General features: G+C 45.3%; 2 protein-coding genes across 8 annotated transcripts in view; one reads left to right on the forward strand and one right to left on the reverse strand.

Annotated features, from left to right (window-relative positions):
- Positions 1-367: 367 nt before the first annotated feature.
- LOC116944174 (uncharacterized) lies at positions 368-12534 on the forward strand. 6 transcript variants are annotated; one of them, XM_032957672.2, is made up of 5 exons: positions 368-1713; positions 3144-3557; positions 4264-4530; positions 8176-8322; positions 10120-12534. In XM_032957672.2, exons 2-5 carry the CDS (start codon positions 3149-3151, stop codon positions 10302-10304), a joined length of 1008 nt encoding a protein of 335 aa, XP_032813563.2. In that variant the 5' UTR covers positions 368-1713; positions 3144-3148; the 3' UTR covers positions 10305-12534. The 6 variants fall into 6 exon arrangements, with proteins under 6 accessions (XP_032813563.2, XP_032813564.2, XP_032813562.2 ...); XM_032957673.2 differs by having other exon boundaries at positions 368-1035; XM_032957671.2 differs by having other exon boundaries at positions 368-995.
- LOC116944176 (calretinin-like) overlaps positions 12344-24097 on the reverse strand; it is a 43364-nt gene continuing 31610 nt past the window's right edge. For both annotated transcript variants that reach the window (XM_032957677.2, XM_032957676.2), the window contains exons 6-11: positions 20735-20812; positions 19341-19396; positions 18693-18732; positions 17699-17752; positions 15904-15975; positions 12344-14273 (exon numbers count right to left, since the gene is read on the reverse strand). In XM_032957677.2, the coding sequence (XP_032813568.1) occupies positions 14160-14273; positions 15904-15975; positions 17699-17752; positions 18693-18732; positions 19341-19396; positions 20735-20812 (414 nt within the window). In that variant the 3' untranslated portion in view covers positions 12344-14159. The remainder of the gene's footprint in view (positions 14274-15903; positions 15976-17698; positions 17753-18692; positions 18733-19340; positions 19397-20734; positions 20813-24097) is intronic.

The raw sequence follows: 24097 nt of genomic DNA on the forward strand, positions 1-24097 counted from the left end.
CGAGGGGACGAGGCGTTCCGTGAGCGACGCCGCCCTCCGATTGGCCAACGCTCAGCACTCCCCCCCCCACTTACCCCCCCCCCCCCACTGCGAGCGACGGAAGCGCGCGCCCGATTGGTCTACGCCTAATCCGCGCTAGGAAATATAAATCAATGGAGGGTGGGGGGTGGGGAGGGGGTGGAGGTCGAGCCCCCCAACCCCCCTCTCACGGTCTTCCAGAAGGAGAAGACGACGACAAAAAAACCCGCGCGCTGTGCGTTTTGGAATCGATTCCCAACACCGGCCCCTCTCACCACTCCACCACCGTGGGGGGGGGGGGGGGGGTTCTATGAGGAACGGCGGAATCGAAAAGCGGTTTCGATTTTTAATTACCGATTTGGAAATATCGATTCCGATCCGATGACGTAGGCGTAACTAAAACCCAGAAATGGGCGACCGTGCCCCGGTTTGTACAGTGGCGTTGACGTCGGTTAGCTGAGTAAAAATTAACGCGATTATCCCTTCTAATAATTTCGCTAAAGCCACCCATCTAAAATGTGAACACTATTAAAAATGCGCGGCGAACTGTAAGTCGTCCTCCTCGTAACCCGGTCGGGATTGAAACGCCTCTCGATCGCTTTGTCGGCGTGGAGAGTGACGGAAGCCCTCCACGTGCCGCGTCTCCGCGGAAGCTTTCGGAGAAGACGAAGACCCCCCCAAAAAAAACAACAACAATATATTGTATTTTTTAAAACAATTATCGTGCGTGCAAGGCCGGTCCCAAACACCGCTTTGAATGAACCTTCGTGACAAAAGCGATGTGTTTGTAACGGGCGCGCGGCTTCTGATAGCGATGGATTTCACGTCACTGTGTATTGACAGTCGCGACTACAGTGGCACGCCTTAAAGTGACTTTAAACTATTTAACATTGTACGTTGAACTTCATTTCGCACCGTACGTCGCCCAACTATCGTTAACGAGGCTTCAAACGGCGAGATGTTTACTGCCTCGCCCGGTATGCAGGAGGTTGTTGGTTACGATCCTGACGCTTGCTTGTACGTTGTCTCTTTCCCCGTGGTCATGTCGAAAAAAATTTTCCCTTTCACATTTAGAATCAACTTCACTTCACATTTAGAGTTATTTGGCTGCTATAAAAAAATTTCCACACGATAAGCCACTTTGTTGAGCTATCATGTGTGGCCAGTTCGCTACAGGAAAAAAAAAGAGCGATATACCTCTGGGCAATATCTGGTGAAATAAAAAAATTGTTTAGTTTTTACCTGTGTAAAATCGTTTTATGTATTGCGTTGATCTAAAGTTATTTTGAATGTATTAAATAACTACATTGTAATGGTTAGCCGCACACATAAGTGGCAGTCATTAAATTGTAAATCTTGAAACCAAAATTTGCCACGATCGCAGCCTGCGTTAACTTAAATACGCGGTGGCCAAAGTGTTTGCCGTCTCGTCAACAGAATCAGAACTCCGACGTTGTACTCTACTCCTATGCTCCCCGCCTTCACCAAACAGTGCGGTGAAGTGTATCGCAACCCTCCACGCAGCGACATAGCAAGTTTAAGACCTTCCAGCAGTGCAGTGACAAGAGGCCTGCACATGCGTGCATCTCACCCAAACGCACTGAGGCTGCAATGTCCCTCACCACCAACTTATTTCGTGGCTGTTACTGCCATGGGCAACTGGGGGCATCTCACTCAACAAGTCATGGGCCTCCCGTAGGTTCACTCGACTTAAAATATTACGTTTGTAGGCGCATGCCACTTGTCACGACCAGTGCAATGTAGGTGAGACATGCCGAAGAGAGACTCCTTAATTTCCTTATGCGTGGTGCTTAAACATCAAGCTACATTGGAGGCATATTACTTGGTTCAACGATTGGAATTGTATATTTTAAACACTCCAAGCATAAAGTGTTTGGAGGCTAACCCCTTTCAAAATGAATAAAGCCAATCTGCAACCTTCTGGGGTCATATTTTGAGGCTTATCTTCAAAAACGTGTATTAAATGTTTCTAGTGATAAGCAGAAGACTCAACTGCAGAGTATGTAGCATAACTTTCTGGCCCTGCAATATTTACATGAGTCGCTGATCATCACATTTATGTATTGAAAACTAATCTCTTTAGAACTCCTTTTTGTGTTTAGTTTGTTCTTCCCTGCACCTCCGGTTATTATGGTTGGCTTCGTACGGCGCAAAAGAAGTTCCGCATACATAAACGCAGTAGCATACGCGCGTTGAAACGTGCTAATTTGAGAGTTCCTGAACTGTATTGCTGGAAATATCTTTGAATCTACAGTTCTATCTGTCACACAAGAAAGGAAATTCTGAAGTGCAGCCCAGAGCCGTTGTTAGCCTCAAAGCCTGGGTTTGATGAAGCACCATACTGTGGGCAATGTGTATTTGTGTACCTTTTAGATGCAACAATTTCAAAAGTAAATACTTGTACACGGGGTGGTGGGGGGGGCATGCTTTAGACCTCGTGTTTGTATAACATGGACAGTGCACAAAGCAAACGCACCCAGAAGCCTGCAGTGCTAATGCTGTTTACATTGCAATGGACAAAGCGCAAACACGCACAGCAGATGTACCATTGTGATTCAGTATTTGTTCATGGAAGTAATGTAAGTAACGCTTTCTTACAGGGAGGTGTAACAGTTTGTAATTTGCATGAAAGTCACGATTCCCAAGCAGGCTTATCCCTAAACATACACTTGCCTAATATATGGTCAATTCCTAGATTTTTGATTAAGGGAAGTTGTGTTCTTTTCCCTTCTAATCTATTCTGTGATGATGGCATTCGTGCGTCTTGCCATCATTCAGATATTGTGTTGTGCATCAACCAACCAACTATAGTCGTGTCTGTTTTGTTTGCTAACCTTATCCGTCAGCTGAGAAAACTAACCAGCCGTGGAAAGGTATAACCCATGTCTACTTTGTAAGGCATGAAACTGCCAATCTCTGTTGAAAAACAATTTCAGCTTAAAGAAAAAGAAAACATCAAAGCATCATTCAACAAGGATCCTCATGGTGGCTAAAACGTTTACGTATGCAAGCAATGTAAAGGGTTAAACGTTTACATTTTAATAATGTTCACTTGTATGTATCAATGAGCTGCCAGGTTTTGACCCTTACTTTTTTTATTTTAGGTGTCATGAGAAATATGGATGAAGAAAATGCACAGGTGACAGGGCCTGTGGCAGAAAAAGCCAACCGAGTTAAAGATTCACCGCCAAGCCAAGCAAGCTGCCCAATGGAGCAAGCCAATGAACTCCGAGTGACTCCTGAGTCCTCGTCAGACAGAACAAGCCAGGAGTCATTGACCACTGTTGATGACTCTGATGCGGGCCTTGAGCCCTGCATGATCTGGTCCCTGATGGAGGCACTGGAGAAGCAGACAGAGCAGATCGGCGTGTCGGCGTGCGGTGCCACCGCCGTGGTGAACGTTATGCAGGCGCTCGGAGTGCCGGTGGAGGCCGACATTGCTGAGAGTGCCGTCGGCACGAAGCTACGTGCCAACGAAGCCCCATTAGCGGAGTACCTTCTTTCCCGCAGCGTGGCAGGTCCATTCAGCGAATCCACACACTTTAATCCAATCACAGGCTTAATATAAACGTGGAAGTGACTTAGCATTGTCACCGTAAAGGAAGACATAGCTCAATAAATAAATGTAGGGACATTGGCACTGTCGATGGATCCTATTGGTCATCCCCTTCCATGGAAATTACCCCTTTCCCGTTTGCAGCTATCCTCGGATAATCGCGAGCAAAAGGGTGCATTTTCCCACCTCTTGTGGGTTATATCTCTTACCCGCAGATAACACGATCAATTTGGTAGTTAGAGAAAGCCACTTCCGGTAACATTTTATCTGCAGTAAGCACAGATAATAGGAATAATTTGCTGCCACTTCCCAATTTCCCCTTTTATCCTTCATAAGACTCAAGAGTAGTGACATGATAGTGATACTACAGTGTCAAATACTTTTATTCCCTAATAGCGACACTATATTTGTACTACAGATGTTTTCATATTGGATCATCTTTACAAACATTATAGCCTCCCCCTCCAGTATGGACATACGGACATAGCCAATGCAATAACACTTTCAAGCATTGTTGGAAATCTTTAATAAAGTGTTCCACTGGTATCGATTAGAACATGCTAATAATGCTAATGATAGCAGTGTCTTCTGTGTTGCTCCTATCGTTTGGGTATCACAAATATATGACCGCATTTGTGTCTGTCTCCGCCACTTTTCGGCGTTTGCAGGCGCGACGCACGAGCAGCTGCTGGTGGGCGCGCACGAGGCATCGCGTGGCCGTGTACTCGGAAGGTTTTTCCACATGTACCCGGCACGCGCGGTGCCGCTGGCGCACTGGCTGCGGCACTGGATGAGGCGAGGCGCCGTGCCCGTCGTCACCATGAACATGCAGGTGGCCGTGCCACCCGGAGAGGAGGTGCCCGATGCCTGGCACCACCAGATGGTGTTCGGAGTCGGCAGAGAGGGCATCTACATGACCAACCCCTTGGACTTTGGTAGGTCACCTGTGAGCATCGAACCCCAGCCCACCCACACATACGTGCAGTACCATGTAGGCATGTAGGGAATAACCCCACAAGTGATTTGAGTAAGGGTCACAATTCAGGGTGGCGATGTGATTTAAGAATCACGTTTTTTGGTCTCACCGTCTCGTTTATGTTGATTCCTGTTTTTTTCTGTCTCATTTGCACAGTTGTCTTCCCTCCATTGGCCTAAATGTAGCAATTGCATTTAATTTGCACATTGTATACAAATTGTAAAAGATCAGTTCTGAAATTAACAACTTGATAAATGTATGAGTGTAATAAGATTTTTTTTTTATCGTAGAGTTAATGCTTCATTATATACCTAATATATTGACATTCATTTTATCTGACCCTGTTATCAGCACTTCCTATTACCTGTGTACTTCATCCAATGTTTCTTCCTGTCCGAGCCATCGAGCGGACAAGACAAAGTCACGTGAGAGTATCGGCAAATCCTTCCTGTTACCAGTGCTCTAGTGTTTAAATAATAAATATGCCCACTGTTTTGTACAGATACATTATCGAGTAGACCCTATATAGATCCAATTGTTTTGTGTGTATTTGTTGCATTAGGTACGTTTTTTTATCCTTATTATAAACCTTCATTTTATTTCCCTTATTGCCATTGTCTTGTGTGTTTTTATTGCTCCTTTTTTTCCAAACTCATGCGGATACTTGCGTGTAAACACTCATGATTCTATTATATTTGGCCATATGGTGCACTTAATAGAATACACATTTCACAATTAGAGATTGGTAGTTCATATACTCTTGTCATGCCTGTGGAATTCCTACCACCGGCTTAGGACTATGAATGGGATAGAATTTCCACCATGTGCCCATTTGAGCAGGAAACCACTTTGGCTTGTTTTTAATTTCATTCTTTTTATTATTTACATGCAGGAAGTACCCGGCGTTGCCCGGGTACTTGTGAATGTAGAGTGGCCCAAGCACTGTATTCAGAAGGAGGGGTCAATGGCGTTACAGCAACTGTTAAGATTTTTGCCGTGCCATGGTCGCCTGTAATAAATGTAATGTAACTTGCCAAAATGGGGAACGAAATTATATAACGAAGCTTTTCTTTTTAAGATGGGCGTGCTCAAGGAGGGTTGACCTTCTTGGTGGTGTAATCAACGGCAATTTTACATACATTTTATGAGGGGGTCATTATGTAACTGTTAGATGTGCAGGTTAATATGTGCTGGGTTATGGATGGTGATGTCACTGGGGCGTGTGGGGTACCGTTTGGTGGCCTCCGGGCCCCCCTATTTAAAATGTCGGCTCGCTTGTAGCTAAGATTTTCGGCGGAGTTTTAAAAGGTAACCCCGCCAAGTTTGATGGTGATAGCTTTAACGGTCTGGATTTGTATTTGAAACAGACAGACGGACTTTCATTTTTATATATATTACTACTCTTGTTTATCCAGGAAAATACTCACTGAGTATCATAACTCTTTTAGAGGAGGATCTGACCATTCGTGCCCCTGGATTCGAACTTGAACATCTTCAACAATTGTTGAACACACTACCATGAGGCCATGTCATTGCCCGAACATAAAATGAGTTTTTCTATCATTACATAACATCAGTTTTGATCGTTCATCACTCTAACATAAACCAAGTATTATCTAAAGGCAATGAGTATTATTCTATTGTAATTAAAAGGCCATTGACGAAGAGAATGTAACATGGTGAAAAGTGCACAATGAAACATGGAGAGTTACATGTGTAGTGTTGTAGGGACGAGCAGACTTCTTAGGAGGCACACTCTGTTTATTGTATTATTTCCTTATACAACACTTAACACACACAGAGGGATATTCGGTCCCCTCACCCGATACCCTAGGGAGGTACAGCCTCCGGACCTGGCGGGACTCTCACGTCTACCGCTAACCTCCTTGATACCTAAGGAGGTACAACCTCCGGACTTGGCGGGACTCACACGTCTACCGCTACCCTAGTCCTCCGGCTAGGACCTAGGGGAGGCTATCTGACCCACCGCTGGCCCGGTGGGTCCTGACCACTGGGTATGCCGAGCCTTAGCCCTTAGAAGGGCTGTAAGGCTGGTCCAGGGTCCTAGCTAGGCTTCAGCCCAGTCTTCTATCTTCGTGCAGGGAGAGAACTCCTCGAGGTCCGTTGGGTCACCCGTCTTATACCCCTTCGTGTCCAGGTAGAACCAATCATACATTCCCACGTGGAACCGTCTGATTGGTCCGCACCAAACCCTGGCCACGATCCGTTTCACCTCGACTGACCCCAACCGTTGTACCCAGGGGTAATGCTGCACTGCCCTGGTGGCAACGCAGGTTACGCAACAGCGCATAGTTAACACTTCTACATCACCCCCTCCTTTGGAAGCTCCAGCCGTCCCGGCTGCAACAATGGGAAACTCCGAAATTACCAACGGTAGAAGAATTGTGAGTGTGCCTCACGAACAACAAGAACAATTAAACCCCTATAAATACCCCACTTCTGACACCAGTTGTAGTGTTGTAAGGACGAGCAGACTTCTTAGGAGGCACACTCTGTTTATTGTATTATTTCCTTATACAACGCTTAACACACACAGAGGGATATTCGGTCCCCTCACCCGATACCCTAGGGAGGTACAGCCTCCGGACCTGGCGGGACTCTCACGTCTACCGCTAACCTCCTTGATACCTAAGGAGGTACAACCTCCGGACTTGGCGGGACTCACACGTCTACCGCTACCCTAGTCCTCCGGCTAGGACCTAGGGGAGGCTATCTGACCCACCGCTGGCCCGGTGGGTCCTGACCACTGGGTATGCCGAGCCTTAGCCCTTAGAAGGGCTGTAAGGCTGGTCCAGGGTCCTAGCTAGGCTTCAGCCCAGTCTTCTATCTTCGTGCAGGGAGAGAACTCCTCGAGGTCCGTTGGGTCACCCATCTTATACCCCTTCGTGTCCAGGTAGAACCAATCATACATTCCCACGTGGAACCGTCTGATTGGTTCGCACCAAACCCTGGCCACGATCCGTTTCACTTCGACTGACCCCAACCGTTGTACCCAGGGGTAATGCTGCACTGCCCTGGTGGCAACGCAGGTTACGCAACAGCGCATAGTTAACACCTCTACACATGCATGGCAATACACTGAGAGATAGGAAGAGGAACACATGGATCAGTGAACATATGCAAGTTAGACATTTTACTTTTTAGAAAGGTAAGTGGGCTTTGGCAGAACGTGTCATGGCAAGACGGAATGATGGGTGGTTGTTAGGACTACATCAGTGTGGCAGCCAATATAGTGATATGCTCGTGAGGACATCGCTGCTGAGATGGAGCGATGGAATCAGCTTCTATTTATCAAACAGCTGTCAGAGATTGCAAAGGCTTGGGTAGGTCTTCATCCAGCAGTGAATTGATTTTGGCTGATGAATCTGATGTCTAACAAATAAAGTCCACCCCATTGTTTATGTCTGTGTATCTGTAGGAGCGTACTACACGGTGACTGATTCACTGCGTGCGATTTTAACGTTCGGTATAGATAATCGAGTCTGAAGATGATTGTCAAATTACCAATAATGGCTTCGCAACTCTACACAGGACACGGTACGTCACTCTGTTCTCTCCTGTTGCTGCACATCGGCACACGCAGTGGGCACAGCGGTGCTGAGCCAGCGCCTAAGCAGCCCCTCGGAGCTGCTGGTGCGTCGCGAGGACGTGGAGGCGCGCGTGGTCGGGGGCAGTGGCACCATCCCACGCCTGGAGGACGACCCGCGCTGGCACGAGCTTCACGTCGCTGGTGAGACAACAACAACAAAAACCGCCATTCGCCAATAAGTGTCGGTGACGTCGCCACTAAGTGTCGGTAATGTCACCACGGCCTTGTGTCTGGCTATGTGCACTTTAAGGCCACGTGAAGTGTCATACGCCCGCTGGCAGGAGGGGGTCACGGGACGGACAAGACAACACCACTTGTCTCGGAGCCGATCAGCATTTACTGACCTTTACACATTTATCCCCACGTCTATCCCCAGGATCCAGGCAGCCACCTGTGATTTAACTGGGTTCTCTAGTGTATCAAGTTCATGGTCTCGGCCCAGTCATGTATGACTGGACAAATTCAATTTGTTTCTGCACTTGATTGGGCTAAATTCCAGTTCTTGGGATATAAAATATTTGAGTGTAATGCAATGAACATCACTGTCATTGGCTGGATATTTGTTCAAATGCTGTCCTTTGTTGTGTAAGCTGGAGATCACTGGAATTTATATCCACTTCCGTAGGTCATTCTCTAACACAAGGGGCTGCATTGCTCTGCAAGAGACATGGATCAGGATAACATTGGGGATAAACTCCCAAAACATCTCTTCTCACCCCGCGGCCTTCCACTGTGGTTTGTAGGTTCTGTGCGTGTGACCCTGGTGGGACAGTGCAAAAATCCTTATCATCATTAAGCACCAGATGGTGGTATTTTGTTTGTGCAAACAAAAAATGCAATATTATGCATTATTTTTACTCTTCATCGAATCCTAAAAGCTAATTAAAGCGAGGTTACATTATCTTGCTTTGTACAACTTTCCACTGAAAATGTATTCCTGTTTCTCAGCGGTGTTTTGTGTTTGTCCCACATCTGCATTTCAAATAGGATTATTGTCTCAATAGGCTCCCACCTGTGCTTAGGCAGGGCATGAATGGAAAGGGATGTCATCAATAATTGGAGGAAACTAAAATATCTTTGATTGATAGTTTTTAAATGAAAATTAAATGCACACTAATTATAATGGGCTCATAAAACTTATTGTGGCTTTGAACTAAAATGTGGAATTTAAACGCTAAACGATAACCTAAATGTGTGCTTAAATTCAGCTTTACAGTTTAAGTTTTAATAAGTAATTCACTTTAGAGAGGCATCCTTTGTAAGACTTGTTTACCCACACACATATTCTAAGATAACCCATGCTTGCTACATATAATGCATCATCTGCCCGCAGATGACCGCAAGATGAACTTCATAATATAATTTTTTCATCCCCTTAATCTGCCTTCTCTCAACAAAAGCCGACTTCCTGGATATTTGAACTGTTGTGGAAGTTGTGTTTTTCAATTACACCCGCAAATTGACACTGGCTTGATGTTCTGTGAAAACATAATTGTTTACATATGCAGCCGTTTCCACGTGTACGTAGGTGTAACGGTAAGTGAACGTTGCCATACGTACATGAGCGAGTGGACATAGCTTCGTACAGGGTGCCGTATGGTTTAACACGTAGGCATTCTCGACCAATATCCATAATTAATGTTTTTTTTGGGTTACATTGCGTAAATATAAATGTGTCGTTAACCCACCACCATCCAGCATAGCCAATTAGTAAGGTTTGTCACGTAAACAGAACGTGCAAATTAGTGACTACGTCAGCACACCGGTGTATTGGAGAGTAAACCCAGACCATTTACAATTTGAGTACGATGTTTCCCTGGTGATCACAACCAGCTTTCATCAGGCGATTTGCCAGAATTGTGAAGAATTCTTCCTGTTTCGGTCTTAAATCCCTTCCACCCTTCTCTTCCTTCCTTTCTTCCCGCACTCCCCATCCAGAACAAGTGGAGCGCATGCTGTGTGCACAGAGTGCCCTCGGCGAGGGCCAAGACCTTCTGACGACAGCAGCACCCACGCACATCACCATACCAGCCGCCTACAAGTCGGGCGTGACGCTGTTCGTGCCGTGCGACTCTCCTGTCGCCGCCGAGCTCCTCGCCGAACCAGAGCTTCCCCTGCTTTAGCGGGGACTCTGCAACTCAACGATGTCCCACGTGATACTCAGGGTGGTGAACGACCACCGCCGTCATCATCATCGTCGTCATCATCATCATCACTTAATATTTATACACCACACCTCCTGTGCAGTACATAATGAGGTGCCCTGCGGTAGGGAACCCCCAGTGGCAGTTGCCCCTATGCAGAAGAAGGTGACAGCAGCACCGGCCATCATAGTGGAAATTAGTCTGCCAGTTGCCATGAGGCTTCCTAATTTAGCAATTTTCAAGTAATGTATACAATTTTAGATGACGCAAGCACACAGGTGTCTGTATATATTTAACTTCTTTCGCACCGTACGTAGCCCACCGTGCTAAACGGAGGTGCATGGCCTACTTTTGATGTCATGGGATCTTTAACATACACTTTGAAGCAGAGCGCACTGTGAAGTAGGCCTGAACCAGGGTGGCCACTAAGCTTGATCCATGAAACTCTGCAACAAGCAGCAAAACGCCCTACCACTCATGCATGTCACCGCGCAATTGACACAAGCCAGAGTGATGGACCTCAGCTGTAATGCTGAGCTGGGATAGTAATTTGGGTCTTTGAAAAATGTCTTATTACTTCCACATATATATAAATTGCACCGTTGGCATGTCAGGAGATTAATGTTTGCACTCTGCCCTTCATAGAGTGTCTCATCGTAGTCAAAACCAAAATCAAACCAATATATCAAATTAAGTAAATAACCAAGTTAAATATATACCTTTTGTGTAATAAATTGTCATACAGGCTGAGACCATAAAAATAATAAAATTAATTTAAAATAAAAAATATTTAAAAAAAAATTCTAAATTTATTTTTTTATTTTCTATCTATGTGACTTTACTGAAAGAACCAAGAATATGAATTCCTGCAGTCACGAAAGTTTTAAGTCAAAATTTGAGACCATAAATGACAGGTGACTTATCCCACATTCAAACCCAGCATCTAAGAGGTGCCAACGCGGTGTGGAGCCGCTCGGCCTCCCGCGGCTGGGATTTTTCTGCGTGAAGAGAAAAATACCAGGCCATCTCGGACTGTTCCTGTTTTTCATTCCATTTGGAGCCAAAGATCTTGAGATTCATGAGAATTTGTGCATTATTACAAGCCCCGGCTTCTGAACATTTCACACACAAAAAGCAACATTAAAAGAAACCCCTACAAATGTGAAATTCACCCTTTCCATCTCGATCGACCCTTGGGAGTGTTGGGGCAAGTGCTTTAACACACGCTGGGATGGTGGAGCCAGCATTCTAAATATATACTCAAATTAAATGCATGAAGGCTGTCTGGATTAAGTAATTGCTGCTCAGCGTTATGACGCAGTTTTAGCTCCCTGATGCCACACGGCCATCCCCTGGTCAAGACTTGGGCTTGTGGAGAATTGCAATTTCTGCACAGCGTGTGTAGAGATATAATGTTCTCTTGTTTGCATGCATTTTTTGTTCTAATGCATTGGCAGTGATGCATAAGCATCGAGAAAAAAAACGCAATGCATATGTCAATCACTCTGCCCTAATACAGTATATACTGTTATATATAGGTGATGTTTTGGGCATGATGGGCGATTTTTTTTATTTTCTGGCAGAGCTATTGACATATGTCTTGTTTGGATGGGTATTGTTTTGGGATACCAGTTTCTTTTCACATCCCAAACATGACCCGACTGAAAATTATCTCTGTTGGTTCACTGCGGCTTTTGCTTGCTAAAGATTCAACGAGTTCATTGATTCATCAAATGTGTCACGATATTCAGTGCACTGACACCAGTAGCAGAGTGCAAAATCCTGAGCGTTTTAACATAGCCATTAACTATTGGTGCTTTAACATATCTGGTACGTAAAGGATAGTGCCTTTAAAAATACCTGATCTTAAATGCACTTAAGCATTGTAAATATAAAAAATAAATGTCAATTCAATTGTGTACCAATATATTTGTATACACCATTAGCTATTTCTCGGCACGCCAGAGTCATTTAAATGATCGTGACAGACTGGCTATAAAGATGACACGACAATGAGATTAGACACATCTGTCAACTTAATTTATTATTCTCAGACTAAAAACGGTGCTTGCGTTAACAGCGCACTGTAGATGCAAGAACTTTTAACGCAGGATTAAACACAGTGAAATCAACACACGGCAAACAAACATACCAACAGTGTAAATGCTGCTCCGATATGTTAAAATAAAGATTATTATTTGTAAAAGGATTGAACAACTGGAAATGATTTGTAGTCATGTGGGAAGGGTTTTGTGTTAATAGACAATCCAAGCAGTTTTCTATAGGAACCGAGTACAATATACTAGGACCTCGAAGATCGTTAACATTTACACACTTCAAAAACGCACAACGCCACAAACACGTTGAATAATTGTGTGCCTAAAATATAATAAGGTATTTCCTTTTTTCGTCTCTCCCCCTTTTTTGTACGGTGGTCAAACATAAGTCACATAGCAACACAAACCTTAGCTATTCAGCGCACTTTGAACGAGCCCAAGCAGCACTGCAACTGCACAGCCGGTCGTGGCATCATGATCTGAAGCTCAGAGATGCCCAAACCTGCTTTGAACCTTAGAGAGACCGGTAAACCACAGCTGAGACATTGGAGCCATCTCCCAGAAAGGAAGGGGGATTGTGTCATGGTCATTGGTGAGCTACAAACAAGCAATCCCGTAGTCTTGGCACGGCAGGTCCGGCCGTTGGTGCCAAAAAGATGCCTCTCTCTGGGAATGGAAAAATCCAGCTACAGCCACGGGTGACGCATAGGCGAGCAATTGCCAATCTATAGAAGCGAGTTTTCACTTTCTAAGAACACGTTTCACCTGGAGTTGTGAATGTACGGTATTGTCAAAAGCAACAACACCAACAAAAATGAACCACCCCCCAAACATGTAATGATGGGCTTCTCTGAAGAATACCCACTGCTGTGCTGCTTGTTTAAGTTCTGTGACAGTACCTAGAGGTGTGGGGATGTTCACACGGCAGTGCACCTTTTAGAGGTGGAGGACCGTTTGCTAGTGTCTATTTCTGTATTTAGGCCAGGTGGGAACCCATAGAGGTGTAAGATGAAGTCTCAGAATCCTCAATATCCAGTACGTTGCTGTGTTCACTCCCACTCCTGCCAAGATTAACCGGTACCTTTTGGGGATTTGTTTTGTATTGTCAAATGGTAAGTGAATGGATGTATTGGTTGTGTGCCTGTAAATGCAATAGAACCTGCTTAATGTCTTGCCAGTCTGTTCTTTAACAAAAATAATGCAACTTGAAGGCCTGTTTGCAATCACTTTGGTTTAACTCCTTGTAACGGTGACCGTGCAGTGTCCTTAGGAATATCTGACCAAGTACGCAAGTTTAAGCAGATTCCGCTCTGTAGAGCGCGAGTTTGTGCTGAAGATTGGCCTGTGTGCCTTTAAGTGCTGTGTGTGTTGGTTCCCATATTTTCTGTGTGTGTGTGTCGTGGTGAATGCCAGTGATCGCTGCTCATGGTGCGTGTGCCTAAATGATCGTGAGCGACGGAATGTGACGGTGTGCTTGTGCCTCCTGGTGAGCGGTTGACTTGCTTGCCCAGTGTGTGTTGGCTCAAATTGTCGCACCACTTTAATATATGATGAATGAATTTGAATGCATGTGGGTGTATATATATATTGTGCTTGTGTGTTGGTGTACATGGGTGCATGTTGTATGCATGTCATTCATGTCCGGGATTGCGTTATTGCTTGTCTGCAAGCATCGCTAAATGTGTGAGTGTGTGTGCATGCTGGCGCCATGCTGTGTTGACTGGTATGGGTCTGCTGTGTGTCATGTATTCAGGTGTTAGTGCACACGGCAGCGGCTTCATAAGGACTCGACGCACAGGACCATCTCCAGGTCATTGCGGTAGAGCTTTCCGTGGTCGGAGAGTGCCATTATGTTCCGCTTGTAGCTTGTTAGTGTCTGGGCGTCCAGATCCTAATGAAAACACGTTAACAATCAAACAATGCGACTTTTGAGAACTTCACCTTATGTCACGATGTGACAAGCATATTGAGCTGCATTATCTTTGGCAAGTAAGAATTGGCCAACTGTAGTTTTCACAATTTCAAACTGTACAGGCATTATCAATCCACTACTGGAATAAGGCCTTCCCATGCCATGTCAGTCATAGGGGTCATTTGACCATAGGGACCATCCATAAATGACGTCACGCGATTTTTGGCTATTTTTGCCCCCCCCCTCTTCGTCACGCGGCGTCACAAAAAGTCAGACCCCCCCCCCACCCTCAACTATGACGTCACAAAGCTCTGCCCCCCCCCCAAATTAAACATGCTTCAAATCGCTTTAAACTATTGTAGTGCGTATTTAATGTGGCGCTGCACTCTGATGTTGTAGGAGAAAATATTTATTAAAAAGTCTATTTAATTAAGTAGAACGTGTTGTCTATATTTATTTAAAGTTGCGCATTTTGATGTGACGTCACATTTCTCAACTCCCCACCCCCCTCGTCACGCATCGTCACAAATGTCTGACCCCCCCCCCCCCCGCATAGGTGCGTGACGTCATTTATGGCCGGCCGCATACTTCATCACCCTAGTCCGGGTTGGTGAAGGGAGCCTCCAAGAGTAGGAGAGAAATTACTCGCCTTTAATGTTAGCCGTGGCCTGGAATCAAACTCGGGTTCATTGGTTCATTGTGCAGTGCGTGAACAACTGCCAGAGAGGTACTAACCCCTTTGTCCATTTAATTGGAGGTGATTTTTCACATTTTGCTTTTGAGCAATAGAACCGGAACAGAATTGATTACCCTTACCAAATATTATGTTAGACGATGTTTAATTTTTTTTCCCAGTAGGTGGCACGCTTTGGTCACTATGCACAATAATTGTATAACTTTGCAATTACTGAAACCATCAACTCCCTGTAAAATGGTCCTTTGGAAAGTATCCTGAGCACTATGCTGCTCAGTTGAGTATACAGTAACAAGGTTTCTAATTAACTTTGTTGCTTAAAATTGCCATTTATTACACCAAAATAATAATCAGATACACTTATAGAGATATGTGTATCTGATACTTCAGAATGCATTACCTACTCGAGACCAGTACAAAATTGCGTGGATAAATTAATACCGTTTCAGAGAATTGCATTTTAGATTAAGTTATTGTCAAAGAAAGACGTGAAACGCCACGTGAAACGTCCCATTGCAATCACGGACAGCTCTCATCGGCAACGGCACGAACTCATTGCATTCACGGCTGCGCCCAACACCAATGAGCGATAAATCACGATTTTGAAAGGGAAAAAAAAGTTTCTCAACAAGAACGTCACCGTTGCGTTCGCACCGCGACTCTCGAGATGGCCACTGGGCCTCCCCTAGGTCGACTCAGCCTCAAATGAGTACCTGGTGCGATGTGTAAACATCGCCACTAGGGAGACAAAGGCGGCCGGGCGTGGTGTTGGCCACCCACCCCCTCGTGTTGCCGTGCCGGCCTTTGTAGGTGCTCGCTAACAGCACTTGCCCCCAACAGTCTGTGCAGGCTATACGGTGGATCTTTGTCTTTGTTTGTGCCTCGCAACGAGACACGCGCGAGGGTCCCTCGTACCTTCCTGTTCTTCTCGTGAAGGTCCCGCAGCAGAGCCTCGAGTTCGTCCTCATCGATGTATCCGTTTCTGTCCTGCAAGTGAGCAACGATCACGCATCGTGTCGGCGTTGTCAATATCGCACATGTTATGCATATCGTTTATTGTTGAATTTTAATCACAGTTCCCATGATCACTTACATTGTTTTTATATGCTTTATTTTGGTGATTTTGAAAACTTTTTGGTTTAGCCATGTTTGTTTGTTGTAGTACAGAGTTAGCCTGATAAACTTTCATCTAAATTGTCTTATGGTTGTTATTGTTTGACTTGCATCCCACTGGGGATTTTTTTGCACACAGCGTTGAAATACGGTGTTTTTTCTGGAAGACTTTGCTGTTTTTTCCAGGATTTTTCTGTTGCGTGTAGTCACTTTAAGATGTTTCTTGTTCATGTTTTTTTTTTGCGGTTGCACCCGAGTCAAGAGCCGCATGGCTCACAGGGTTATTATACCTAATACATGAAACTGAACTGAATGTCCGGCCGTCGGCGTGACGTTGCATCGGGAGCAGGCAGGTTTTTTTTTCTTACAATTATTTACGTTCACATGCGCAGGGCTTAATTGGGATCTCGGAGCATCCCCCCCAGCGATGACCCCCCAATGCCACCGTAAACACGCCGTGTAATTGCTGCACATACGTGTTAACGATGTAACGGCTTACACGTAAGTAAATTGTTCTGTTTATTACAAAATCTATGGTGCACGTAATGAGGTTGTAATTGCTGCACACTACGCGACGCATCCCTCTTATGCGTTAATGGGAAAAAAATACAAAATCGTTAACCCCTACTGCCCCCAAATATTGGTGGAAAACTTTGCATTGAATCTCACAGCAGTCGTATAAATCATAGCAGTCCACCACAGTGGACATGATGCATAATCGGGGTATTATGCAAGTATACTCTGTTCTTAATTTCAGCCGGAACACAGCGGCGGGAATTATTTTGGCACTCCACATCCATCTCGCCTTATTTTGTCCTTCGTGATGCTGCGTCTCATTTTTTTTATAAACCTGCTTATGGGATTATGGGAATATAGGCAGATACATAATATTGGAATTATTATGGAATAGGTGGTATCTTGTACTCCAGCTAGCCAGCCAGCATAGCAGCGTTGGGGAAAATATCAGGTGAGAGAGTTTCTCTCTTAAAGAAAAAAAATGCACTCGTGAATAAGAGTGATCATCATCATCATCATCGTCGTCTTTCTTTGCTCCCCGGTACAACACGAAGGGTTTTGGGGCTGACCGCAGTCACGTTGCTATGCCTGCACTGTTAGCTGTCTTGCCTGCTGGCCTTATGGGAAATATGTTTGTCGCCTTGCACGCACACACACACAATATTTTCATTGCATTACAGTACATGTATACATGTGTTGCAATGGTCGCGTTGGTAATCTGCACACCTTACCACTGAACCGAAGTGCTGGTGCGTGGTTGTGCTCGTAAACAAACGCGGATGTCGAAATAAATGTGGTTGCTATTAGGTGACAAACTGCAATCACTGCATTCAATAAAGGAGCATATATATTAATTCACAGCACAGGCTTATTGTGAAAATTTGCGCCGCTCAGTTTTAATGATCCCGATATGAAAAGACCCGCAATGTTTTAATTTGCATTATAAAGGGGCAGGATATTGGAATTGCAGTCAAATTGTGAGGTAGCATGGCAACAGCTGAACGTCTGCATACGATGCACGCGTGCGTGACCCAGCCTTTCCCAGCATGACCGGGCAAGCGTGACACACACGGCGACTCACCTTGTCGTAAAACGTAAAGATGTCGTTGAATTCTTTTGCTGTCATTGTTACGCCCTGCAAGAAAATTTCACGCCGTTTCAAAATGCACGTTAAAAAAAAAAAAACCGAGCTGCGACGTGCATTAATGACGACCGCCAGAAACTCAATACAATTCGGAATTTGAAGATTTGATTTCCACGTTTATTTCCAGATATCGATTTTACGAATATATAACAATACATTTTTTTTTTGCCACGCGTGTTTAGCCGGGTGCAGCAGAACACAAATGTAATGCAGCACTTTGGAGGCGATGGGTTGGTCCATCGCACAAACATTTGTGATACTCCAGAACCCACTGGGCTGTGAATCCATCTCTGCAGAGTTTTGAGTGTCATTCCCTCGAGTTTTCTCCTCCCACGGGCCATTAATTGAATTTGCCAAACATCCCAAAGCAGCACCATCTTGAGCCTTTCGAGACTCAAGCTTTTCTCGATAAACAAAGGTAATCATTACATTTTGATTTAAAGCTTTCGTGACTGCATGGATTCATCTTCTTGGTTCTTTCGGTAAAGTCACGTAGAAGGGAAATAATAAAATAATGAAAAGTAAAACATAATATTTTATTTTAATCAAAATAAAACATAATATTTTATTTTATTATTTGTTATTATTTTATTATTTCCCTTCTACGTGACTTTACCGAAAGAACTAAGCAGAAAAAAACAAAGGTAATCATTATTATTGTTGTTTAGATTACGAACGGGTTCCTAAGTTCGATACATGTTCAGTGGAGTATAAAGTTAAACACTGGTGCTTTTTATAAATTGTCATCATAACCAGTCATCTTCTGTCCACTGCTGAGTGGAATCTGTCATGGCTATCATCTATATATTGTTTCAGTTTTAATCCTGAGATCTGACGAGATCGGTCACATTCCAGATTTATGTGGTCGTAGGCCCACAGCCAATTAGTTCAGAGATCACACTGTCAACGAAGGTTCAGATGTTGCACTCACCTGGAACTTTAGCAGGAAGTTCTCCTGCACCGGCAGAAGTCTGTAATGATAACGAAGAAGGAAATTCAAGTCACCTTGTTGTTCGTGTATGTTTATTGTGCGTGTCACCGAGTGAAATTTGCATTTCACGATATGCATGTTCCTCTTTTCCATTTTTTGTAACGGCAATGGTACTAGAGTGACTTATAACTGACTCTTGTTCATGTGGCAGTGCTTAAGATTAAATCCCTTATTTATCCCAAATTTAACCGAATTGTACTTTTAGTGTCATGAGATATCACGTATCACAGCGATGCAATCCCAATGCATTAAGAGTGGCCTACAGAGGGAGATGTCATAGAACTACTTGGAAATTAACTTAAAGTGACGGTTTTTATGTTTGTTGCGCGGACTTTTTCAGAGCTCTATTCATCCACATAGAAGCACTGTTCATAACTAAATGTTGTGTGTGAAGGGTTTGTTGCGGAGTCATTGGTAACCAGGTTAAGACCATCGACTCGATACAGTTGAGAACCCAATTTAATCACGGGAGCGAGCCGAAATCGAGATTCGAACGCACGAATCTCAGAGTTGCTGGTTCAGTGCTCTGACCCCTGCACTGCGCAGCCACCGCCAGATGGGCATCATGGGAGTGAAGTGATATAATACCTGGCCATCTCGGACAGCTCCAGCTTTCCATCCCGGTTGGAGTCAAACATCTTGAGCTGCATGTGATCGCACGTGTGATTACAATTATTGCAAGCACCGGCGCTGTGGAGAGCTTTGTTCAAGCTCGTTGCCAGCAACAGAACAACATCAATGCGCACAAATGGGGAAAACGTTACGCCCTTGTTCCTGTATAGTTCCTTGGGATTGTTGAAACAGCTAAGAGAGATCACCGAATGACGTTGGTGCACAGCATTGCAGTGTGGAGTGGGGAGGGGGGAGATTACCCCCTGATAAAGGCTTAGGACCCCCCCCCCTTTTCTACCTCCTTATTGTCAACTCAATACATTTTGTAATGTTGGTAGAGCCTTTGAGCAAACACATAGCAGATGAGAAACTCGAGCAGAATGCAACACAGACAAAAAAATAACAGATCATATCGTAACTATGTTTAACTTTTGTTCACAATTTGTTTAACGTTGACTGTGACATTCTCCCAACTGAGTTTCTCGGAAGCCCAATCCCCCGCTGAACAGGATCACGCTACCGGGCTGCTGATAGAGATCACAAGCGATATGTTGGTCGAATCACAATCGGCGTGCTTTCATGTGTAGTTCTAGTGGCTCGAGATTCTCGCCGACTGGAGAGAATGTCGTGTTGGGCCAACAAAAGTGACACCGTCATTTGTCTCCCAAACCGCTTATGCCCTTGTTATAGAGAAGTGAATGGTGTGGATATTGGGCAGAACCCAGCATGAGAAGAACGGACGGAGAGACAAGAGACGCAATTATCTCCGGAGTTGAGACCCGAGAGAAGGCAAAAAAAAAGCAGAAGCAGACAGCGGAAGAAATGGCAGCAGCGAGACGACATCACAGAGTTCGAAGAGGTCACCTCTGGGCAAGAGCAACCAAGGGAAGAAAACAGTGGGAGTAATAGAGGAAGGCCTCTTGCAATGTATGTTGAACTTCTTTCGCACAGTACGTCGCCAACCGTGCGAATCGTAAGCGTGGGGAAAGGACAACAAACTCAATGCGTGTTGTCCACTGCTCCTACCTAACAGTGGGAATGTACAGACGGCTGATAGACGCCACTGGGCATTAATGTTAAGTTGGATCGACTTGGCGGAGACGTGCCAGGTTCAGATCATGGTGCTGAAGTGTGGCCAGGATTCACCCGATCCCAGGAATCTGGAAATAGGAGAGCGAGCGCACTCACTGCCCAAAGCAAAACCACCCAGACGCGTCAGTGAGGCGCGAACATTTCTTTTTTTCTCGAGGTGCGAATGGAGCAAAGCGACGGGTTGAGCGGCTTGCATGGGCGATCGTTCTGGACGCTGGCGAATCGCCGCGCCAAGCCGGAGCCGGAGGGCTGAATGGGGCAGCTTTGAGTGCGCGTACCGTCGTCTGGGTATACTCATTGAGCTTCTTTTCGTCAAACTCCCTGTTGGCCTTCTTCAGCAGATCTTTCAAGAAATCCTGTAATAGAAGACAGAGCAACACGAGGTAAGCCGGTGATGTAGCCGGCCAGTTGGCAGGGCGGGAGAACGAGTGGCTCGTTCAAACCCTGGTTGGCGGTTGACTATTAACTATTCGCTATTTTTTGTTATTTTACCAGGCAAGACCCACTGAGTTATATATTTGTTTGGTTCAGAAGCTACCTGGCAACAAATGATAGCTCATCGAAGTGGCTTATCGTGTGGACATTTAAAGCAGCCCACATACTCTAAACGCGTGTTGATTCTCAGTTTGGAGGGAAAACCCGGAGGCGAGAGATATACATAGAAACTTACACAAAACATTTACAAGCACCAGGGTCGGGATCAAACCCACGACCTCCTGCATACCAAGCGAGTTAGTTAACACTTCGCCACTGTTTGACCCCAGCACATCACATTCTGGGGTTGATACAAGAAGTACCGCTTTTGTCGCCCTAAATGGATGGACATGGCCCTGGTATAGGAACGTGAAATTTCCACCACTTGCTCAAGGCTGTGAACAGTCGCTTATTGCTCGTTTGGGCAAGGAATCTGTTTGCATTTTTCCCCTCGTGTGTGTGTTCGTGTCGCTCCGCGCGTTCTTCGGAACGATGTCCAACGTTTGAAGCGTCGGACGTCGTCCCGAACAACGGGCGACAGAAGCCGAGAACACGTCGGAGAGTTATAGAGCGCCACCGCAATACCCGACGCAATGGAATCACACGGCTTGTATCCGGGGAGTGGGGGGGAGCAGGGAGTGGGGGGAGCAGGGAGTGGGGGGAGCAGGGAGTGGGGGGAAGCAGGGGGTGGGGGGAGCAGGGAGTGGGGGGAGCAGGGAGTGGGGGGAAGCAGGAGGTGGGGGGAGCAGGGAGTGGGGGGAGCAGGGAGTGGGAACAGGGAGTGGGGAGAGCAAGGAGTGGGGGGAGCAGAGAGTGGGGGGAGCAGGGAGAAGGGCAGAGGGGGAAAGCAGGGGGTGGGGGAGCAGAGAGGGGGAACAGGGAGTGGGGGGAGCAGAGAATGGGAACAGGGAGTGGGGGGAGCAGGGAGTGGGGGGAGCAGGGAGTGGGGGGGGGCAGGGAGAAGGGGAGCACGCAGAGGGGGAGCATACTGAAATCTCGCAACGAGTGAGATTGTTTATACTTTAAGAGCCATACTTATTTGAAATTAAATTGAAACACAATATATCTTGATTAGCTAAGGGCATTTTCTTCAGACCATATGGAATGTGTTTAAGTTAATTGCAGTGGACTCAATTAGGAAGGAGTCAATGTTCCATGCACAACAAGTCGATATGTTATTAATAAAAAAACGCATCATATTTTTATTGCGACGTGTTAAACAATTCATGGCATGCAAGATTAAATAACGAAATCAATACGTTTCAAGCAACAGACATAATTGTTTAATGTTTTGTTATTAACCTTTAAATTAGGTAATATTTCGGAAGGTGCATTAAAATAATCCGCAATCATTGACATGCTTTTATTACTCGTGCTCAGAATAAGTGGTCGATCGCGGCCCTCTTTTAACCACACATGTTGCTCGGCTGTTTAAATCTCGGGTGCCGTTAAATAGTTAATGATAATTCCACCGCTGTTATGTAATTTACTACATAACGACACTCTAATAATACTGTAATTGTCACCACACAAGGGACTTTAACCCTTACTGGTTCATGAGCACGTCCGCCGCAGAGACGGAGAGATATAATATCTCCCCCGTGTGCATGTAGATTATTACATTACAGGATGGTGAGATATGGTTGCGGCATGGGGAAGCCTTCATCTAGGAGTGGATTGACTCTGGCTTATGACTTTGAGTGTATCATATATATAAAACTCTATATAGGCTACTCTTTAAATGTATGTACAGTGAGGGGAAAAAGTATTTGATCCCCTGCTGATTTTGTACGTTTCCCCACTGACAGTCAAATGATCAGTCTATAATTTTAATGGTAGGCTTATTTGAACAGTGAGAGACAGAATAACAACAAAATCCAGAAAAACGCATGTCAAAAATGTTATAAATTGATTTTAATGAGGGAAATAAGTATTTGACCCCCTCTCAATCAGAAAGATTTCTGGCTCCCAGGTGTCTTTTATACAGGTAACGAGCTGAGATTAGGAGCACACTCTTAAAGGGAGTGCTCCTAATCTCAGCTTACCTGTATAAAAGACACCTGTCCACAGAAGCGATCAATCAATCAGATTCCAAACTCTCCACCATGGCCAAGACCAAAGAGCTCTCCAAGGATATCAGGGACAAGATTGTAGACCTACACAAGGCTGGAATGGGCTACAAGACCATTGCCAAGCAGCTTGGTGAGGTGACAACAGTTGGTGCGATTATTCGCAAATGGAAGAAACACAAAAGAACTGTCAATCTCCCTCGGCCTGGGGCTCCATGCAAGATCTCACCTCGTGGAGTTGCAATGATCATGAGAACGGTGAGGAATCAGCCCAAAACTACACGGAAGGATCTTGTCAATGATCTCAAGGCAGCTGGGACCATAGTCACCAAGAAAACAATTGGTAACACACTACGCCGTGAAGGACTGACATCCTGCAGCGCCCGCAAGGTCCCCCTGCTCAAGAAAGCACATATACCTGCCGGTCTGAAGTTTGCCAATGAACATCTGAATGATTCAGAGGACAACTGGGTGAACGTGTTGTGGTCAGATGAGACCAAAATGGAGCTCTTTGGCATCAACTCAACTCGCTGTGTTTGGAGGAGGAGGAATGCTGCCTATGACCCCAAGAACACCATCCCCACCGTCAAACATGGAGGTGGAAACATGCTTTGGGGGTGTTTTTATGCTAAGGGGACAGGACAACTTCACCGCATCAAAGGGACGATGGACGGGGCAATGTACCGTCAAATCTTGGGTGAGAACCTCCTTCCTTCAGCCAGGGCATTGAAAATGGGTCGTGGATGGGTATTCCAGCATGACAATGACCCAAAACACACGGCCAAGGCAATAAAGGAGTGGCTCAAGAAGAAGCCCATTAAGGTTCTGGAGTGGCCTAGCCAGTCTCTAGACCTTAATCCCATAGAAGATCTGTGGAGGGAGCTAAAGGTTCGAATTGCCAAACGTCAGCCTCCAAACGTTAATGACTTGGAGAAGATCTGCAAAGAGGAGTGGGACAAAATCCCTCCTGAGATGTGCGCAAACCTGGTGGCCAACTACAAGAAACGTCTGACCTCTGTGATTGCCAAAAAGGGTTTTGCCACCAAGTACTAAGTCATGTTTTGCAGAGGGGTCAAATACTTACTTCCCTCATTAAAA

The sequence above is a fragment of the Petromyzon marinus genome, chromosome 20 (genome assembly GCF_048934315.1).
Source record: "Petromyzon marinus isolate PM22_M1 ecotype Great Lakes invasive population chromosome 20, UKy_Petmar_22M1.pri1.0, whole genome shotgun sequence".
Classification (NCBI taxonomy): Eukaryota; Metazoa; Chordata; class Hyperoartia; order Petromyzontiformes; family Petromyzontidae; genus Petromyzon; species Petromyzon marinus.

Bases quoted from the DNA above. Each gene is read 5' to 3' on its own strand.
- LOC116944174 (XM_076068262.1), top strand. From the start codon at position 3,104: ATGAGCTGCCAGGTTTTGACCCTTACTTTTTTTATTTTAGGTGTCATG. The intron at 3,558-4,263 runs GTCCATTCAGCG...CGGCGTTTGCAG, and splicing joins TCTTTCCCGCAGCGTGGCAG to GCGCGACGCACGAGCAGCTG. The intron at 4,531-8,175 runs GTAGGTCACCTG...CGGCACACGCAG, and splicing joins GACCAACCCCTTGGACTTTG to TGGGCACAGCGGTGCTGAGC.